At 24.3% G+C, this 22892-nt stretch overlaps 2 protein-coding genes across 6 annotated transcripts in view; one reads left to right on the top strand and one right to left on the bottom strand.

Annotated features, from left to right (window-relative positions):
* The window catches only part of LOC127277404 (phosphofurin acidic cluster sorting protein 2), a 23993-nt gene extending 5725 nt beyond the window's left edge, over positions 1-18268 (top strand). For 2 of the 4 annotated variants that reach the window (XM_051298509.1, XM_051298511.1), the window contains 11 exons: positions 5371-5674; positions 6273-6560; positions 6772-6871; positions 7129-7284; positions 8505-8609; positions 10829-11100; positions 11482-11690; positions 11823-12170; positions 12529-12923; positions 13167-13280; positions 13606-18268. In XM_051298509.1, coding sequence (XP_051154466.1) covers positions 5371-5674; positions 6273-6560; positions 6772-6871; positions 7129-7284; positions 8505-8609; positions 10829-11100; positions 11482-11690; positions 11823-12170; positions 12529-12923; positions 13167-13280; positions 13606-13739 — 2425 coding nt within the window. In that variant the 3' untranslated portion in view covers positions 13740-18268. Of the gene's footprint in view, positions 1-3599; positions 4016-5370; positions 5675-6272; positions 6561-6771; positions 6872-7128; positions 7285-8504; positions 8610-10828; positions 11101-11481; positions 11691-11822; positions 12171-12528; positions 12924-13166; positions 13281-13605 lie in introns of those variants that run through there. The other 2 variants (XM_051298508.1, XM_051298510.1) reach the window with 2 other exon arrangements.
* On the bottom strand, positions 13813-22892 carry LOC127277405 (UPF0692 protein CG33108). Of its 2 annotated transcripts, none has more exons than XM_051298513.1 (4): positions 22680-22892; positions 21413-21893; positions 20666-20998; positions 13813-20563 (listed from the first exon to the last, which is right to left on the bottom strand). In XM_051298513.1, exons 2-4 carry the CDS (start codon positions 21625-21627, stop codon positions 20362-20364), a joined length of 750 nt encoding a protein of 249 aa, XP_051154470.1. In that variant the 5' UTR covers positions 21628-21893; positions 22680-22892; the 3' UTR covers positions 13813-20361. The 2 variants fall into 2 exon arrangements, with proteins under 2 accessions (XP_051154470.1, XP_051154469.1); XM_051298512.1 differs by lacking the exon at positions 22680-22892 and adding an exon at positions 22205-22604.

Below are 22892 nucleotides of genomic sequence, written 5' to 3'. Positions count from 1 at the left end.
TCTTTCTTTAGAAATATCCCTCCCTCGTCTTTAAATACGTGATAAATAAATTTTATATATCGATCAATATTATAAAAAACTATTGGACGATAAAAAAAAAATAGAAATTCTTCTCACATTCAGTGTGAAATTCTTCTCGTTCTCTGTCGATGATATATTCGCATATATAATATAATAGCAACTTGTCTCTTCAATATCCTCGTGCAAAACACAAATCAATGAACGTCTTTGTTCTGTATGATTTTTTTTTTAAATTCTTTTCAATGCCTTGAAAAAGTTTTCTTTTTATAATAAATTGAATTTATATTCAAGTGCAAATAAATATAAAAAAAATCTGTTAAACGATAATTGTATTAAATTTAAAATTCGTTTTAAATTATCAATTTTTCACAAATATGTAGATTGACAAAAACAATTTGTCAAATTTTTTTCTAATGAAATATATATTTATGTCAAAATCAATTACAAAGTTTTGAATTGACGCAGTGCGCACTACTGTAAATTAAGTTTGAATCCACAACTCTGATGGGATTTCACATTCGATGAGTGTCGTATATATATATATATAACCGCAAATCGGGTTTAGATTAAAGGATTGCAAAAGCTTTTTACAAATAAGATATATACTATATTATATGCTGACCTCAGCTTGTAAATAGAATTGTCTCACATTTGGTCTTAATTCTTGTGATATATAAAAAAAAAAATTTTGCATTTTAATCATATTTAATTTATTCTTAGAATATAAAAGCATCTGATATAAAAAATGTTAATCAATATATTTGTGAAAAATTAAAAAAAGAGAATAATATCCATAGAATAAAATTGAATAAGTGCATCACTTTATATAAAAGGGAGCAGTAATTAAAGAAAGTAATTGAATCAAGAATCCTCTATGAAATTTAATTAGGTTGATTAATTAATCATGATTGTGCGGGTAAAAATGATTTTCCCATCTCTTTGTTAGTGTGTGTATATTTCAATAATAAGCGCGCACTATTTATATGAAATTACATTTATAAAAGCTAAGCTTTATTTTTTTATTGCAATTCTATTATATAGAGTATTAAAATTTTTATGATAATCGAGAATTCATTGCGCTAAATTATCCACATATAATAATAATTTTATTACCTCTTTTAGAATTTTTTTTTTTATCTGAAAACTGAGAAGAGAGGATCTTATATTTCATTTACAAAGCTTCTTACTTTACCGATTCTTGAATTACAAAAGTTTCCATATTTTTTTTTTTGCAACAACAATAGAGAAATTTAATTAGAATAATATTTTTAAAGATTTTAATTTGAAATTATTTTTTCTAAATTGAATTAATTAATAATTATTAAATAAATAATAATTTAAATAAACCAATATTTTCTTTTAATTTTTAAAAATGTTTTTTTGTGAATTTTTTATAGATTCAAAATAGGTGCTCGATTTTTTTTTTATATTTTGAATTTTATTTTTTTCAAAGCTAAAAGCAATTTAAGAGGTAAATTTTTTTTTCTGCTTAGTCAATTGTTTTAAAGGAAAATATTCTTATGTTGTCCACTATATTCTTTTTTGTTGAAACTAAAAACGTATTCATGAACTAGCTACATCGATATTCACGACATATAGGTCATATACTTCGTCTTTATACATACATATATATTCGCTTTATATACGAAACATTTCTATAGATATCTTTTTACAACACTATATTGCTTCTTAGTTATACAAGTATAGGGATTCTCCAAGCTGATTAAACAAAAGATAAAACGCAGAAAATGCTCCATTTGAAAAAATAATATATGATATTCTTTTTTTTTTCTTAAAAAAAATTATTTCCATTTCTTTACAATATAGCAAAAAAAAAAAGGAATATTCCTTTTGTAAATTATTTCCTTGGCCTTCAAAAATATATAATATTTGGCCCACTTTTACATAATTTTGGATATTTGCCAAAAAAATTTATAAAAAAAACACAATATATTAAATTTAATAGGAAATTAATTTTTATTACATTCGTCATGGTAAGAATTTCGATTTCGAGAATATAATTCTTTTATCCAAATTTTATTTAATAAAAAATTTCTATACTTAACCCACTTTATATAAAATTCTCCAGTTCATTGCATTTTCATTTACCCAGAATTTTTATTTTATAAAATTAAAATAATATTTTTTCATCGAATATCTATTTTTATTCAATTCGAATTTATCCGAATTTTTTATTTAAAATATTTATATTGACTGTATTTCTAATTTTTTAATCATTGAATTTGATTTTTGTGTTACAGATTCTAATTTTATTAAATTTTTGTCCAATTTTTAATAATTGGATGTACAATTTCAGAATTTAAATATTGAAAATTTTATTTTTCAAATTGATTTCATTGAAAGGTAGAAATTAGAATTCCTTTGGAGATGCTTTGGGCCTTTGAACTTTAAATTAAATTTGGATCGATGGGCAGAAACAAAATGAGGGTTGTATATACACGTTTTCTAGATTAAAGATATATTATTCGAGGTGGCTGACAGGTGATTAAGATTTTCTGAATGAAATACTTTTCGTGTCTGTATGAGTGTGTTTTCAAGCATGCAAATGTCATGTCACTAAAATTACATTTCCTTCCGTTTAAAATACATTTATATAGAGGAGGTATTTTCCGGAACAGAATGATCATAAAACGATTCCCAACTGGTTGCGCTGCGATCAATTTAAATATACATATATACAAGCATGTAAAATGAAAATCAGGTTGACTGTGTATAAAATCAGATTATTATGAACTCTTCTCTCAACCATTGAAAGATCATTTTATCTGATTTTCGCTTACAATCTATAGGTCATCAGAGAGAGATTTTTTTTTTTTGCTGTGTAGATGAAAATAATTTTTTCAATACAGAAAATATGCAGACCTTTCAAATTCATATTTATCTTATTCTCGAAAAAAAGCTTATTTTTTTACAATCAGTTTAATCTAAATAAAAATTCGAACTATATTGATTTTATTTTTATTAATTAGTGATTCAAAGCGTTTAATAACTGATTAATAAAATACAATTAATTAAATGTTACATATGAATTTATTGTGTAAACATGGTGATAAAACTTTTGTGATGTCACTTGAAAAACACGCCTCGAAAGCCGTCTTGTCAGTAACCTCATGACCTAAGACTTTCTATTTATATATCGTTTTCTATTATCCACAACCAAATCGATTTTGAACCAAATGATATTTAATATTTAAACAAATGTTTTATAAATTGTTAATTCTGGAATATTTATTATTTTGTTTTACATAAATTATATTTATTTTCAAATCTGATGGTTTTGAAAGAGAATTGTTCTTCAAAATTCTCACAATAAATCATTGCATAATTTAGAGCAAAGGAGGGAATTAAAATTCTGAATGTCAATTTAATAGCTTCTCAGCATGAAAAACATTTATTATGTTAAATAGAAAATTGGTTATTATTAGAAGGAATTTTCTCTCAATGGTGAATATTAAAATTATATTTTTTATTTTTAGGAGGTGTATTTCTAATGAGGAATTATATAATATAGAGCGGTGCTTAATTTGATTTAGAAAAGAAAAGAGGTGATTAATCTGGATAAAATGCTTGCTGAGTGTTTCTGAAAATGAAGAACTGATTCATTCATTCATCGTGTGGCTGGTTGGGTGATTCATACGTCGTCTCGTGTACTATATATATATACGAAGAAGGCACACAGGGTTGTACAAATTATGTACTTAGTTTTGAAATGACTTGCACACCCACGAGAATCGAGGAAGAAAGCTTTTTTTTTCTCTCTTTCTCTCTAGGAAGGTAATATCTTTATTGGAGTGCCACTATAGAATGGAAAACAAACCCTCCAACAACACTCCTGAGGCCAACCTCAAGCTTCGATGTTATATCGATCGACTCAATGTCACCGACCGACCTACGCCAGTCTGTCTCGCACGACACTCGCCTCGTCAGATTCCCGTCATGCAATCGCATATAGGAAAATTCGATTTGCCACCCTGTAACTATTCAAAACCACTTCTAAGTATCTCAAATCCTAAACCACTAAAATTACTTCCAAGAGATATCGATGAATTATTTATCATCAAATATTTAAGCTAATAGTTTATTTTGTTAATAGAAATTTAATCAAAAAAAAAAAAATTTGAATCCAAAATGGCGAAATATTAAAAACAAATTAAGCATTGATTAAAAATTCTTTCATAATTTTTTTTTTTTTTTTATAAATCTAATTTTCGTAATCAGCGATCCTGAAAAAAGGCGAATTTTCTATTTAGTCGAACTATTAACGAAATTTCTATAAACTTTCAAATAACTTTATTTTTTTATTTAAACTAATTTTCATTAAGCTATTATTATTTAATAATAAAATAATTATGAACTATAAAAAAAATTCTCCTTCTTTTGTAACGTGACCCTGACTTATAATCAAGAATTATTGAAAATAACGATTAATTAAATAAATTAGAATTAAATTTAAAATCAATATTTGTAGGAAATCAAACAGGAAATTTAAATTATTTCTCACCATTTTAATATTTAATTTGCAAATATTGATTCGTAATAATATATAGCGAGTAATAGATGACTTCAATTTGTGGAATTCATATAAATGCAGAGGTTTGCATTTATTATATAGAAATTGTGTAAATAATTGGGTTTTTCTTTCTTTTTTATATGAGTACATATGTGACATTGACGTGAATTAAATAAACGAATCTAGATATATAGTTTTACACTTCGACCTTTGTATTTTTAGATTTTAGTGGTCTATTAAAATAAAAATAGAAACCACCTGCTGTATATCATTTTACGTCAGGAAACTTTTTTATTTATTTATTTATCCTGTTACGGATATAAAAGAAGAAGAACCATTTAATTATTTAGTTTTCCGGTATTTATTAAAGAGAGAAAATTCTTCTTCCTTTTTGAAGTAATTGAAAACTTTGAATGATTTTGAAATTTACTTTCAAGAGTTCCCAAAACTTTTGTTTATAAAGTGAATATTATATACACACACAAACTGGAATTATAAGTCGTTTATTAAATAAAGTTTCTTGAATTCTGCAAAATTTGCTCCGTAAACTTGAAACGATTTACCTGTTATCTCTGGTATTATTTGTGTTTCTTAGAAGTCGATTAAATAATTTTACAGAGACTTTTTCTTATTCACTTTTCAAGAAAAAAAATTTATTACCAACAATTATTTGAATTTCTTGTTAGAAATGCAAAAAAAAATAATGTTATTACATAAATATTTATTGGATAATTATTTAAATGATATAATAGTTATAATAATAATAATGATTATTATTATTATTATAAACATAATTATAATTTTTATTCTTGTTTCAGACTTTGTTCCTTGACATTGTCACGACTGGTGATTCTTCAACCGTTGGGTTCCGAATTATCTTCAATCAGCATTGCAGTGAAAATGCAAAGTTCAAAACGGACACTTCGCTCGAATGAAATGACTATTCCACCGGGTGGAATGTTGGACACCGAATTAGAATTACAATTTGCTCTTCAGTATCCACATTTTCTGAAACGCGATGGCAATAAATTATTAATTCTTCTACAGAGGCGGAAACGATACAAAAATAGGACCATGCTTGGATATAAGACACTCGCTGAAGGTGTCATTAACATGGCACAGGTTTTGTATTTTTCTTTTTACATAATTTAATATTATTTTATTTATTTCTATTTATTTTCATAATTATCTAAAAAAAAAGAAATTAAATTTTTATTGAAGATAACTTTTTTAAATATATTTTTTATAAACATATATTAATTTAATTGAATATTTATATTACAAGTTACATTTGTGTTCCACTAAAATGAAAATAGAATTATTACAATTTAATAAATAATAAATTAAACAGAATTTTTATATAGTAAATAATTATTTTAATTTAAAAATAATTAAATCATTTTGAATAATCAAAAGTGTCCTCGACATTAAGTTTTTGAAAACGCAATTGTTTAATGCAAATGCTTGGAACTTTTCCAAATATTAAAATGCTTACAACTGTTTTGATATTCAAAAGGCATTCGAATAATAAAAGTTTTTTTTTTTTTTTTTTTTTGAAATTTATTAAACTTTGAAAAACTTATTCGATTTAGAAATATTGTGAGAGGGGAGTTATAATATATTTTCTCTCGAATGACAAATAAAAATTCTTTTCTCATTTTACTTTTCAAGTAGATGAATTTTTTTTTTTTTTTTATCGTTATCATATATTTTTTTTTAGGTTTTGCAAAAGCAAATGGATCTGGAGTTGGATTTAGTGTCAGATAAGGCTGAGAAATATGGTGGTCATTCGGTTGTTTTAGCTCGTGTCATTGTCGTTGCTTTGAGTTCGCAGCCAGTTGATCATGACAAACGATTGATGAATGATCCCAACGAGAGATTATGCCAAGAATTCAGCGACGAGGAAGAGGAGTTTAGCTCGGAAGGTGAAGCTGAAGGTAGCGACAGTGAACCAACGTTGGAAGTTCACAGGCGAAAAAGCCGAGGAAAAATTCCTGCAAATGCGAGGGTACAATTCCCCATTTTTTTTTTTCTTTTAAATAAATTAAATTGTCTTTTTTTAAGTTTTAGCGATTCAATTTAGAAATTTAGATTTTATTTTTAATTAAATTTATTTAAAAAAAAGTTTTATTTTTTTATTATTTAATTATTATTATTTATTAAATTTTCCTTTTTGTAAAATCAAATAAATTTTTAAACAATTTTTTTCATCATTTCAGCAAAGAAATTTAAAGCAAAAATTTATTTCGCTCCTAAAACGATTTCGAGTTTCCGAGGAACTGGAACATGACCAAGAAGAAATGGGCCAAAAATTATCGGGTAAGAATATTATAATAATTTTGAAAACTTTAAATATATTTAAACTTTTTGTTAAATATTGTAAATTTTTGCAAAAACAAAAAAAAATTATCTTAAAATGCTCCAAAATAATATATTTTTAATTTTTATTTATCATTAATTTGCAAGTAATTATCGTTTCTTTTGCATTATTTAATTATTTATTAAAAAATTTTTTTTAGTTCATTTAAATTAATTGTAAAATTCTAATTAATAGATTAAATTTTTTTTTTTTGAAGGTGAAAGAATGGAGATCGATGAATTATTTGACGAATTGGAGGATCTGTCTGACAGTGGTCCGGAATTGGATACAATGTCGATTAGCAGTACACCAAAGCCATCTCTTCGACCATTTTTCAGCTCAAGCCGATCTCTTCTTGCACCTCCAAATGCCGGTAAGTTAATCTCAACATTAATATTAGCTTTCTTTTTTTGTATCGTAGAATATTGTGGCACGTTAAAAGCCAAGCAATTTTATTTTATTTTTTCTTTATACTCGAATCAATTTATACATTAATATATATTTATGTGACCTACAGTAAATTTTTTTCTCCTTTTTTTTACATATTCGTATATAAGTAAAATTACTAACAGAAAGTGTATATTTGTCGTGTTTAGAAAAATTTAAGTAGTTTAAAAAAGAAATTCAAAAATTCATTTAGTGGCGAGTTTTTGTCATATAAATTTCATAAAAGAAAAAAATCATCAACAAAGCTCTTTTTTAAGCAAGAGTTATAATTATTTAAATATTAATTAATTTATTAATTACGAACGAAAAATTGTTGTTTCTTTTTTTGTTAATTGAAATTTTTATTTTCTTTTTTTTTTTTAAAGTAATTACGAAATATTTTTGAGCAAACATCATAATGCGCCCTGGCTTTGCTATGTTTTTCTTCATGTCTTGTCTCTCATTGAGCTTTCATTCATTTTTTTTTTTTTTAAATAGCTATTTACGTAGTGAAAAAAAAATGTTCTTGCTTTGTTGTTGCTTTCGAGAATTTGAAAAAAAAGTCAAAAAGAAAAAAAATAGTGGCTATACAATTGTTTAAAATTCACGTAATTTTCCATTTCGCTGAGAAAATTAATTACGTACTTTAATTAATAATTGACACGCCTTTTTATTACGTGGCCACTGGTATTTTATTTTTATTACATTTTTCCATCGTTTGTGGAATTTTTTTTTTAAAGATTTAATTAAATACGGATTTTTTTTACAGGTAATATTAATTTCATAAGTTTTTAAAAATTAAGTGACAAAAAAATTAATATAAAATATTTAGGTAACAATTTGAATTTAACAAATAAATTTTCAAAATATTTAAACTAAAAGAATTTTTTTTAATTTAGAGAAATAAATTCAAAGTTTAAAAACTTGTTTTCTAATTAAAATTAATATAAAAAATTTCATTAATTAAGTTTAAAATTTGTTTTTTTGAAATGATAATAATAGAAATCATTCATTTTTGTCACTTTTTATATGGTTTTTTCTTTTATTTTTGTTTTTTTTATTATTTATTATTAGAACTTCATTTGCTTAACAAATTCCAAAAGTCATATTAACTAAATAAAAGTCGCTCGGGTTGGCTTTGCACTGTTGCATGGTTCGATTCGGTAGTAGTAACCAGCGAGGAAACAAGAAACAACTCATCAGCCACTGTTGGTCCACAACCTCCTGGACAACCAACAAAAGAAAAATCACGCGTTGGACATACAACTCCAGGTATGTGAGAACGTTTCAACCGAAAAACGTTTTCCTCAAAAATTCAATAATTAAAATAGCTTTTCTTTTTGATAAACGATTCTTAGTTCACTTATTGCTAATTGAAGCCTACACTATTTTTTTATTCCTCTTCGTTAATAATTTAATAATTTAATAATAATTATTATTATTGTTATTATTAATACCACAGAAATTAGTTTCAAAAATTTAAATTAGTATGAAAGTGAAAAATTGTTTCAAAATGGAAATGAATAACATGAAAATTAGGTGGATATTTTAGTTAGAAATTAGAAAAAACAAAAGTATTTTTTTTTAAAAAGAAAAAAAAATTTTTTTGAAATGAAAATGAAGAAACAGGAAATTAATTTAACAATTAAGTAACTATATATTTAAAAATGTAAATTATAATTGAAAAGTGAAAGTTACATCAAACATGGAAATTAATTTAAAATTTAGAAATGCTTTCAAAAATTAAAATTAAAATGAAAAATAATATTTAAAAGCGAATACTATCTCTACTTTAAAACAGAAATTATTTTATAATAAATGAAAATTATTTTGAAAAATCATTGGAATGGAAAATAATGGAAAATAATTTAAAAATTAAAAATCATTTAAAAATAGAATTCTAGTTATGAAAAAAAAATTGTCTTCCAATTGAGTGTACAGTGAACTCAGGCAAAAATAAAAAGAAAAAATAAATTTCAAATTAGTAAATTGCTGATGAAAAATCGAAGGCAATTCATTAAAGATAATTTTATAGATTGGAGAAGAAACTCCAGCTGTTGAATTCGTGGGAGACACTCGACTCTGTAGTCAAATCTTAAAAATTAGTGCCTTCGCAGAAGTCATATCACAAACTCGTCCAAATAAAATGGGAGACTTTTAAAATTAAAAAAAAAGTAAATTTCTTTTTGTGACGATTGCATTCTTTGCATAATTGAAGAAGGCGATTGTATATTTAATTTTTCGTGCACATCTGCAAAACAAACAAACAAAAAAAAACAGAAACTTTCATGTACGAAAATCTGTAAAGAGTAGAAATAAATCATCTTGGAATTTAAATCCTTTGTAGTTATTTCTACTTGTATTTTCGTCGAATAAATTTGTATTAGAAAATATCTGTTACTTAATTTTAGATTTTTATCTTTTTTGTTAATTTTTATTTTTTTCAATATAATTTTCATTATTTTTCTATTTTATGATTTTTTCTTGTTTTTTTTTTTTACTTTAGAATTTTTTTTTCAAGCGCGGGATTTTTTTTTTTAGTGTGCGTGTGTGACTTTTATGCTCTGTGGTTTCTATTGCTTTCATGTTGTCCGTTGCAGACTCTTTCTCTCTACTCATACGTACGTATTCTCTTCTTTTTTTGAAGTGTCTGTCTACTTTTTTTTGTCGCTGATGCTTTGATAGAAATTAATCAGGTCATTCCAACTATTATTATTATTATTATATTACTGTCGCCGACTTCAGTAAATCAGTGTTCTTTTTAATTTACTAATTCCATTTTTTTCTCAAATTTCCCTTTCGATCATTTTTCGATACCTTTTTTTTAAAAAAAAAGACTGTTTTTGTTGCTCCTTGATGGCATTTCTGTATAAAATTTTAAGTGTGGAATATTTTTGAAATTAATAAAAAAATGTTATTTTTAACTTGAATTAAATTTACAATAATTATATTTAATTAATTTCATCTTATTGATTTAATTAAATTTAATTAATGGTTTTATTAATTTATTCTAATTTATTTAAGTTTTTTTTTTAGGAAATATTGCTTAATTGCACGATTTAAAAATATTTTGCCGTTTTATTAACTTTCTATTCGGATTGTTTTGCATGTGAAAAAAAAATTGTTTCATTATTTTTACTATTTTACAATTCCCTTGAAAATTCTTTATGTAAAAAAAAAAAAAAATTCTCTAGCACATAAAATACATTTTCAATATTATATTAAACTGGTTTGCATAAAATTATATTCTTTGTTTCTACAATCTTTTGTACAAAATTCTTCATTCTATATATATTATTAAAAATTGATTAATCTTTCTATCTTTTTGTAAAAATAAAATTTTTTTTTGCACCTCAACTTTATATTCTCCTAGAGAAGACACACTTTTTGATTTTTATATTTGTTTTTTTTTTTTATTCTTTTTTTGATTTTTTGTTTTTCTTTTTCAAAAGTTTATTGAGTTTTGGAAATTAATTCTAATTATATTACAGAACGTGGAGTGGACAGACAAAGCGATGACAGTTCACGAAAAGCTGACAGCGATTCACATCCGGAAAATTGTACTGATCACGAGACAAATGATGTGACGACAAATATTTTTGCTGGATCACCACCAAAGTCAGAACCACAAAATAAAAATGATAATTCCGATCGGAAACCAAGACTTTTCACGAGGGACAAAAGTGGTAGTAATCCGATTAAATCAAAAAAGCATAGTTTGAGCGTTGACTTGAAACCATCTGTGGATCTCAACAATTCCGAGGTAAATAATTCAAAAAAAATACTTTTTTAATAATAATAATAATAATAATAATAATAATAATAATAAACTTTTTTTGTTATTTTGTTATTAAGAAATTTTCTCAAGAAATTTTTTTTATTTAACTGAATTTTTTTTTACATTATATTCTTTTAATTTCACAATTTTTTGTTTTAAAATATTTTAAATTTTAATAAAAACAAAAGATATACATAGAAATAAATTGTATTGTATTTTTAATTTTAAAATGATTTTTAAATTACTGATTAACAATTATTTTTTTTGATAATCGTACTAGAAATTCTGTTGAAAAATTGATATTTTTGTATAATTTTTTAAGTTCTTTTGTAAAATTGAAATTTTTTTTCTTTGCAAATGTTTCAGCCGAGAAAAGCGTTAATTGAGCAACAGTTCAATCGGGTATTGCCCGACGATGGACTTCCGGATGCGTTGTCCTTGGTTTCATTGGCGGATACAGGAGGAGCAGGACTTGCAACTAGACTTCAGGAACGAATTCCTCTTGTTCTAACAACAGCTTCTCCTGCGGATATTCGTGGAACTCTAACTTGTCTTTCAACAAGGATACACAAATTGTAAGTAAAATATAAAAAAATTTGTAATTAGAAACATGAATTTTTATTTATTTTTATTTAATAAATAATTTTTTTTTAAAAATTGTGAATTATTGCGGCGAATTTTGGAGAAAAAAATAATTTTTATTTCAGTTGTAACAGTTCAGCGAAACCTCCAGGACCGATAAAAATAGTGATTGCTGGAGGTGATTCGTTTGTTAATACAGTTTTGAAACACTATGTCGATCTATTGAGTTTTAAACCACCAGATTGGCAAAATTATTTAAGATTTTTAGTTGTGCCATTGGGTTATAATAGTTTAGCAAAATATTTGAGTTCAATTGATAGTAAATATGCATCGCTTTTTGGCGACGAATGGAAGGAAATGATTGACAGGGACGGTGGAGGAAGCAGTGAAGTTTCCTCTCGTGTCGCTGAATACATTTCATCCGCAAGTTCAACACTTTTATTGCCAATTGCCGAAGCAATGGTCGCTTACAGGTATTTAATTAAAATTTAATTAATATTTCTAAAATCAATTTAATATAAATTATTGTTAATAATAAATATTTAATTTTATTTTTGCTTAGTAATATAATTAAAAATATGTTTCTAATTTGAAAGTTCAATTTATAATTTATTTTTTTAATTATGTTGATAATTTAATTGAGAGAATGTCTCAATTTAAATTAATTTAAAAATTATAATCTTAATTAAATTGTAGATATTCAAACTAGAGACTTCAAACTTTATAAAAAAATTTTATAATTATATAATTTACTTATCAATGCAATGAAATAAATAATAAATTAATTGACAATTAATTATAATAAGTAATTAATTTTTTTCCGGATTTCAGAGAAACGGATGACAGTAGTCAGATTTTTATTCCGTTTGTGAATGACGTGAGAGTTGGGTGTCCGGAAAATAGTTCATCGACTTCGGTTGATCTCGATGAAGGTGGAATGACAATGTCTGGATCGCCACCTTCATTACCGACTCCTGGTGCACAAGTTCCGCCACCAGGACGATTAACGCCACCAAGTAGTCCGAATGTGGGTCAACCGCGTGAAGGATGGGAACCAGTGGAAATGCAATTGGATTATTGGGGGAAATTGTCACTTGGCGAAAAGGGGAAAAATACCCTTAGACAGGCTTTTCGTGCACTTCATGTTCAAAGATTATCTGCCTCAGGAGAAGTACCCGGCAATAATTTTTCCATGAGTTATACGATAAAGGAGAAAAAGCAAAAAAGTACGTTCTAATCAAAAATTAATTTTTTTAATTCATAATCATCAAACAATTATTAATTACCAAAATGACAATTAGTTTATTATTCTATAATTAATTGACTATTTCAAAGATTTACGGATTTTAAATTTGATTTAAGATTTTAAAGATTTATTATTATTAGAAATATCAAAAATACTCCAATTATAATGTTCAAGTTTTTCATATTTAATGTTGATTAAATAATTTTATTTTATTTAATTTCAGTTATGAGATTAGGCAAGAAAAAGGAAAAGGAGAAGGAAAATGAGCCAAAAAGCCAAAGTGTTGACGGTGTTACGCGACTAATTTGCTCAGCAAAAACTCATGTTCCACTTAAAGGTAAATAATAATTAATTTTCCAAATATCAATAAAATGCTAATTTATTTATATAAAATTTTTAACATTTAAAATTATTAATGAGAAGTGAAAATAAACGAAAGCATGCAATTAGTTTTTAGGGAGTATATTCAAAAATGCAAAAAATATAAATACCAAATAAATAATACATAATTAAAAATAAAATCTTGCAGAAACATACCATTTTATTTATTTATTGTTTTCGTTTATTTTTTCACCACTCTTTAAAAAATATTTCTTGGACGTAAAAAATTAAATAATTGGAATTATGTTAAGTTTGCTAATAATTGTTGAATTAAAAATTAGTGAGCATCGATGGAACTGACTGGTACGGCGTCAAGTTCTTCAAACTCACAACCCAGTGGCAAACTCACATCAAGACATTTCCGATAGCTTTGTTTATTTATCATTCCCAACAGCAAAATCTCAATCCCACTTGAATACACATATATATTTATTTTGTTTTTTTTTTTTGTTGAATTTTTTTTCTATATATATATATATATATATATATATATATATATATATATAAATATATATGTGTAGATAAATTTTAAAAATTGTGATTCATATCGAAATTTCGTGGTTTTCAAAACGAGTGCTCAGAGAGCGTTAACTTTACGGATCATAAAAATATTATTCCATTATAATTTTTGCGACGAATATTTTTTTCGGAGCAAAAAAAATTTATTCTATATGAGAAAAAACGTAGTTTTTACGTTTAATTTTAAAAATTAAACACAAATAATCGCGATTGAATCTCTTTTTTATCCAAATGATAATTAAGTAAATAATTATTAAATTAATATCGACGTTTGATAAAATGATTTTAACTTTTGATCATTCAATCAAAAGTTAAGACATTTTCGATTATTTTACTTTAATTCGAATTTTTTTTGTAATTTTTTTAAAAACATTTTTTCTTTATTAAAAGATTAATCTAAAAAAAAAATTAATTAATTACTTAATTATTAATTATTTTTTTTATTCATATCGTTAGATATTTTTAATAGACAATTTTTTTTCATTCGTCGCTTTCTTATTTTTGGATCCGAAAGTTAATAATATTGTGAACATATCCCAGGGTTTTCGAGTCTAAAAAAAAAAGGAAGAAAAATTGTGCTTCTAATGTTGTATTTTAATTGCGATACGACAAAAACGTCCAGATTGATAAATGCATCGCGCACAAAAAAGACTTTAAAAAAAAAAAATTAACACGCTTTCAAGTAAAGCTGAGTAAATTAACTAATTATTGAATAAATCCCTGACAGATTCTATTGAAAAGACGAATAAAACTATTTTTTTTATGTTCTTTTAAAAAAAAAATTATACGATAAAGAATGTAAAGACAAAATTATTCCACTATTATGGTTGAATTTTTTCAAAATTTTATAAAAAAAAAAGAAAAAAATCGCTTTAGACTCGTACTCTGTTATCAAATTCAATGAAAGCTTTATTGTGAATAATAAGATTTATTCACTTGATTTTTTAAATAATATATTATATATAATAAATTTTTGCAAATAATTAGGCCAATTTGTATATATATTTTTTATGATCCATCAAGGATGTGTTAAAGTATGTGTATATATATAAAATGATACTAAATTTTTATATATATATATAGAGAAAAAAAAAGATAATTTCCATTTTTTTTCTAAAAAGAAAAAAATTGGAATTTTTTTTCTTTTCTTCAATATTGGGAAAAAATAGTTTTATTCATTTGAGGGAATTCAAATATATAAATATTGTTTCTTGTAAGATATATTATATTATATATTTTATGTTTTAAAGTGTATCAACGAGTGAGAATCTAAGCTCAGAATATTTTAGAAAAAAATATTTTTGTTTTTTTTATTTTTTATAGTTTTTCTAAAAAAAAAAAGAAATCTTTATTTTCCAAGTTGTTAAAAAAATATAAACAGCGAATTCGTCACGTTGCTCAGTTACGATTAGAATTTATTGAGAATTTTTTTTTTTATTATTAATAATTTGACAATCGATATTCGTTTATGTGAGTCATCGAAATATGGATTAATTTAATTTAAATTAAAGTGATATTGTTATTTACGATTGTTGTAACGCTTACAGAAAGCAGAGATTTTTTTTTGCGTCGCTCCCCTTTTTTTTGAAAAATACGATAATTAGCTTTTGTTAGTCGTCAAAGTATTGTAAAAAAAAAGTAACGATCAGTGTTTTCTGATCTTTGTATAGTTACTGTCTTAATTATTAAATAATTATAGATAATTAATAGTTAGGTATTAATAAATATTAATAATTAATAATTTTATAATAACTAATGATTAATGGTTATTAATTATTAATAATTATTAATTGAATTATTAATTATAAAAATAAAATTTCATTAATATTGTAAGTATCCAATTATAAATTTGTTTTGGATATTTTTAATATTAATGTATTAAAATAATATTGTAGTATTACATTTTTTTGGAAGATTAATTAGAGCAGATGAAATTAGAATTTTTCGCCATTTTCACAATAATAGACAATGATTAGAATGAAATGTTTTTAGTTTAATTAGAAATTGCCGTGACTGCCGAAAGCCAAATTAAATGACAAGTCTGTTTATCTTGTTAAACAGTTTTTTTTTTATTTCATAGATTTGACTCGCTTTCGCAAAAAAAAGCGTTGTTTCCGTACTGATCCGTTTACAATTTTTCTCCATTATTACAACAACAAAAAATAATAATAATAATAATAATAATTGTTAAATGAATAATAATATATTTGAGGCCAAAGAATGCTCGTTTTTTGAGACTATTTCCAGAATTGCTTGTCTTTTTTAAATAAATAATAATGTACATATATATATATATAAATAATATGCCGGAGAAATTGATTGTTTCGCTATAGAAAGAATTTAAATTCTTTTTATATAATTGTTCAAGAAGCCTAATTTTTTTCTAATTGACTTTTTCTTAAGCTACATTTTTATTTTTACCTAAAAAAAGAAGTCTGAACAAAATACTCTTCGATCTATATACAATAAAGTTACAGAATAATCTGTTCTTTGTTTTCCATGGCTTGCACAAATACATTGTAATTTTCTTCGCGAAATATTGATTTCGATTTTAGATATCTAGTAGATTTTTTTGTCTATTTTGCAATAATGTGAATTTTTGTAATGTCATTTTTTTTTTAATGGCACATCTGGAAAATTGTCGATTTTAATAGAATTTTTTTTTTTTTTTTTGTATAGGAAAAGCAAATTTCCAAAAAGAAGAAAATGTTCCTTTTGCTCCCTGTTGTTGCAATAATTACGAATAGAAATTATTCGTAATACCCTAATAATATTAATATTAATAATAATAATAATAATAATAATAATAATAATAATAATTAATTGAGATGTATGTAAAATTAAGATAATGTATAGTCTTTATTGTTAGATTATATGAATAGTTGGCAGTTTCTGTCTCCGAGAAAGAAAGATTTTGTTAGATTAATTAAAATTGATAAATAGAGAATCTTTTCGGAGATCGATTTTTCTTTCCAACGTCAAGTGATAGTATTTTTAGTACGTGCTCGCGGTCCAATTGTTTTTTTTTCTAGGTTTATGTATTTCTAGTCAATTTTCTCACATTAAGCGATTATTTCTAAATTCTATTAATTAATTTTTTGTTACTTTTTAATATCAAAAATTCGTGAAATTTCAAATAAAGAATTAAAAATTCTTTATAAATGTAATTATGAAAATAATTTAAAATTATAATTTGTTATTTAAATTATTAAATAAAATTGTTTTTAACTTTTTAATCAATTAGATAAAAATTGATGTGAGCTAGTGCAGTTTGTGTTTTAACAAATAAGAACTGAATTGAAACTGTATATACGTATTTTTTAATTATTAGATCGAAAAATAAAAATTTGTCAAATATATTAATAATTTCCTCGTTTCAATAAAAGGAAAAATTTTGAAAAATGAAACGAGAGTATCAAACTTTGACCGTACGCACGTTTCTTTTTTCTTTTAGAGAAAAAGATACTGATAATAAAAAAAGAAAAAAAATGTGAAATTTGTAAATTGTTTTTTAATGTACAGTTACAAAGTTAACGAGGGTTTCTAGCCGGCCCAAGCTCAAAGCTTACAATAATTAAATGTAATTGATACTACGTTTGAGGAAAAAAAAAATTACAGACAAAAAAAAAGAACAGGAATTTTTAGCAAACGATTATATAATAAAATTCATAGAACTAGACGTCTTTATTGCGCTTTTACAAGAGATGTCTAATATTGTAAATGTACATATATATAATATTATTATTATTATTTTCCATAATTGAGAGTTCAATTGAAATTTGTGTTACTCTACAAGAAGAATGATTTTTTTAAAAACATCTTTCTAAATAAATTAATATAATTAGTTAATAAACAAATTTTTATATTTGTTAAGTTTTAATAAATTAAAATTCATAATATTTTAAATTAAAATCAATATTGTTTAATTTTATCAAAGAGATTTTTGAATAAAATATTTTGATTTTTTTTTTCTATCTTCTATTTTTAATTTTATATTTTATATTAAAAATTTTGTTAATTTTTAATTTAACTCTCAATGTATTTAAATATTAAATACCTATGTGTGATACTACATATTTTTTAAACGTAAATACTTCGACATAGAATATATCATCATTAATTAAATGAAATAAACTTGTGACCTGGGCACTATTTTGATATTAGATATCAAAGGCTCCAAAAGTAAAAAAAAAAAATGTTTTCACGTCGAAAATTGGCGAATAAAATTTTTTAAAAACAATATTCAGAAGATTGTCAAGCTCAAGACACAAGTCAATAACGATTGAGTAATTAATTAGCTCGTAGAAAAAAAAACTTAGTAGTGTATACTGTTTAGACGTAAAAAAAATCGATCCGAGTCAAATGGTTACACGAAATATGTTGTTGATGTTTGTAAGCTTGAAATATAAATGTACAGCATTTTTATTTTTCTTTTTAAGTTCTCTGCCTGAATTCGAAAACGAAAATTCAGCGTTTCTGATGATTGAAAATTGTTCATTGCGCTGTTATTATTATTATTAATAATATTATTATTATAAATAAAAAAAAATGCGAAGATTATAAAATTTTTTCAGTTTTGTCTATACAAATCAATGCAATAATTAATAAATATTTCGTTAAATAAGCAAGAATTTTTTATGTTAAATATTTAATTTTTGAATCTTATAAATTGAATTTGTAATTTTCAATAAAATTAGAAAATGATTCGAATTTCTATTAGAAATTGATTGTATATTTACATTTTTGTTATATTAAGTTATTATACAGTTTATAATTATGAATTTTTTTTGCTAATTAAATTTTTTTTCAAATATACACAATTTTTTTCTGTATTCTTAATACTTGAAAAAAAATTATGTTCCCAACAATATTTTATATAGACAAAAGTCTGATTTTATTTTTATCAAATAGATTTTAATTCTTGAATTTAGCGAAAGAAAAATTTTTTTTCGAGTATTCGTCACAAAACTTTTTTTTATTTAATACAAATTTCTCTACAAATAAATAATTTCTTAAAATTGAAAAGAAAATTGCCTTTTTTTTATAAGATTAGATGAGGGTTTAAATAATATATATATATATAATATATAAATAAAAATCACATTCACAGTCTGAATTGGTAAAAATAATCGAAGTAATTTCATTGTTTGTGTTTTTTTTAACGAGATTATAGAATTAGGTACTTGAAATTATTTTTAGACAAAATTCAATTTACAATTTGTTGACTAAATTCGAATTGAATATTAAAATTCTATTTTTTTCAGATTAAATTCGATTTGAAAATAATTCGATTTTCAAAACTTGGTTTTTTTTTTTTTATAGCCAATGGAGATTTTTTTAAATTCTATAAATAGGATTTTGATTCTAATGGCACGAGAGATACTTTTTTTTGACTCAATACTGGCTTTTGTTTTTATCAAAATCAATATTAATTACCTACTAGATAACAATCTTTATAAACAAGTTTTTTTTTCGTTAGCAACGCACTAAAAATATTGAAAAAAAAACATTTTTTTTTTTGAAAAAAAAAAAAATTAAAACATTTAGTAGACACGCAACACTTCTCGATATGTTATATCGCCGTGGATAGAGAATAGACATTACGTAAAATTGATTTTCTTTTTCTAATAAGTAAGATTTTTTTTTTTAATAATTCGTAATAAATATGATTAGAATTATAATTTGAAAATGTTCAATTAGCCTTGTTTTTTGGTTTTCTTATCCTAAGACATTCGACACGTCATTTATTTAAATATTAAATCACATCGAGGAGTTTCAACATCTATCGTTTCAGGCATTTGCGCAAAACCAAATTATTCGTATTTCGGTTTGCCATTAGAAACCCTCCCTCTCTTTCTTCTTTTTTTTAACAGGAGGAGGGGCGAAGAAAAATAAAAAAAAAAAAAAACCTTTCTTAATTTCAGGAAATTTTAAAAGAAAAAATTAAAATTAAATGAAGAGAAATTTTTTTTAAAAAGTAATTCATTTAAAAAATGATTATTTTTTCAACAAAAAATTTGAAATAAATAAAATTTGAAGAATTATAAGAGAAAAAAATTTTCGAATAGAAATTAAATTTATATTTCCTGAAAAATCAGAAGGTTTTTTTTTTTTTATAGATGACAATTCAATTATTACATAGGATTCATTGCATTTTTTGTTACGTTATTCGAGTTACTAATTAAAATACAATACCACAGAAACGATACTTTGATATATATATATATATATATAGATATAATAATAAAAAACAGCAATAAACTAAATAAAATATGCAACAGTTATTTACATTGTGTTTTTTTTTTGTTTTGTTTTGCGCGTTAATATCAACATTTGATAATTTGTTGATAGTATGTACAAAGCTGGGCTCCTTTCAATATTATTATATTTTATATGAAAAATGACAAAATAAAGAGCAAAAAATTTTTTTTTTAAATGAGAGAAAAAGAAAACCTGTGGTATTGATTAGCTATAAGAATGGTTTTTTTTTGTTTCTTTAAATAGAAATTCAGGAAATATTAGACGTAGGGATGAAGAGCTAAGGCCCTGCCTCGTAATCCTCTTTGACCACCTACCCCACCTTTTGGTATCACATATCCACCGGCATGTCGCGCTGTTCCTTCCTCCTCTAAATTTCCATTGCTCTCAATTAAATCGCGAAGGGGCCAGCATGCCAAATGTCGAGATTTTCCATGACGCGCCAAAACGTGATATCCTTGTCTGGGGGAAAAGAAATTTTTTATTTCCATATCCCTTTTTCAAAATTCGGTAAATTATTATTATTTTTTTTTTTTTTTAATGCAAAATTAAAAAAATTATTACCTAGAGGAAATGAGTCCAACGAGTAAAGCCCAATGAGCTTTGTGTCCTCTTTTAAGACAAGGAGCATGATTAAAATCAGAATCGTACGGTACAAGAACCATTGCACCATGTGCCAATGCATGCGTCAATGTATCAGGACAAGTTTGAAGATCAATTAAAATATCAGGTCTATGATCTGGTAAATATTCTGCTGCTAATGTACCCATGAAATCAACGCTATAAACTTCACCATGTTGAGTGAATCCACGAACACGAGCTTCTGCCAAAAGTTGTCCCACTGAAACTGGTTTTCTATATTCCTGAGATGCCATTGCCAGTGCAACTAATCCACATCTGAAAATTAATTCCAATTCTTTAAATCTAATCATCAGGCAATTGAATTTTTTTGAAAATAATTGAATTTCAGATAATAATTATAAGAGAAATTTTTAGTGATTTTTATTGATGAAGAATGTATTAGAAATCATATACAAAAATTTAATTCCAAAAGTTTTTAATTGAAAAACCCTTTCAGATAATTGAATTTTTCAAAGAATATTATAAAAATCATTAAAAATAATTGAAATTATTGCAAATAATTAAATTTCAAGTGATAATGAATCATTAATAATTACAAAAGAAAGTTTTCTTTAGAATCAAAAAGAAAGTTTTTCACAAGAGAAAATTGTTCGAAAATAATAATAATTAAAAAAAACATCAATTTATAAATATAAATGGAAAGGAAAATAATAATTAAAGAAAACTTACTGAGGACCATCCTGGAGAATTGGTTCCACTTGACAAAAGTACGTCACCTCAGCATCTTTTAATTCATTTCTAGAAATCAATTTTTCTATTTCAGCCTCTGTTGAAGTAAGAGTAATTTTTGCCCATGGTGGCAAATTTTCACTTTCATTAACGTCAGTTTTCTCACAAATCTGTGCTTCTGGTAAATTTGGAAGTGGTGGAGGTGGAGCTGGCATTTTTTCTATTTTGAAATCTATTTTTTTAAATATATATATATATTTATATATTATATACTTTTTTTTGTATTTCTTCTCTATTTAAAAATGACTATATATTTTCTTATTATCCTCGTTATTGATTGAACAATAAGGTCCTATTATACTTTCCGAAAAATAATATATTATATATATGTATATATATTCTAAATCAGCATCTTTTACTATCTTCTTTCTTTTTCTTTGTATCCTCTCGTATGCATTTCATTGTATATTGTCATTAAATTCTGAAAGGGCGAAATAATAAATAAATAAATTTCCACACATAAAAAAAAAAAATACACCCGACTCGAAAATATTTTTCTTAATCGATAATCGCGAAGGAAAAAAATTCTCATTAGTAGAAATAACTATTAGAAAAATTAATTTACTTTGTTTTTGGAAATTCAATTATATGTCAAAATCAAAAGAAACAAGTTTAAAATACACTTAATTAAAAGACTTGTCTTTTTTTATATATTAATTAATGATGGCACACACAGAGACAGAGAAAGAATGAATATCTCTCTTTTGAAGACCTTGAGAACAAAAGACTTACTACTTCCTTTTGGTGAATTCTGATTATTCACAAATGTGAATTATCAATAATCATCAGACTTGTCGTAATTTAAATAATTTATTATATAGTTAATAAATAAAGAAACGTCCGCCCCTCTTGCACTGATCAGATTTTGACGTTTGCATGACACCCTTTATTCTGTGACTCATCACGTCTTATGTAATTTTGACTTTTAGAAAAAAATTAGACACACGAGACTATTCACACTCAATTAAATAGACGCTTCAATTAAAGTGAAATTTATAAATTAATCGAATGACGATTATCATGTAATGATATAATAATGAAATAAATTTCTTTTTTGCTGAGATAAAAATTAAAGTTTCAAGAACCAAGACCCGCAGACGTGAGATCGACAAACAGAAATATTCTGATTGGTCACTTGTGATTCATGCCCGAATACAACGCGGAAAATTTTGAATTAAATAATATTAAAATAACTTTTTTTTTTTACCTGATTTTTATCCAAAAGTTCAGATGTTCATTTTATTGAAATGTCAAAATGTCATATTAGATATCATATAATAATAACCTTAAATTTCGTAAAGTTAGAATTTTATCCATTTTATCGTATTTCTGCAAGTATTAATCTTTATTTCACCGAATATCCAATAATTCGATTGTTTATTTAATATAAAAGATTAATTTTAATAATGTAAATAATATA

Source organism: Leptopilina boulardi, unplaced genomic scaffold (assembly GCF_019393585.1).
Source record: "Leptopilina boulardi isolate dan_hultmark-lab unplaced genomic scaffold, ZJU_Lbou_2.1 LbouV2_165, whole genome shotgun sequence".
Classification (NCBI taxonomy): domain Eukaryota; kingdom Metazoa; phylum Arthropoda; class Insecta; order Hymenoptera; family Figitidae; genus Leptopilina; species Leptopilina boulardi.
The sequence above is the reverse complement of the archived record's forward strand: the minus strand, read 5'-3'. Positions and strand labels throughout refer to the sequence as shown.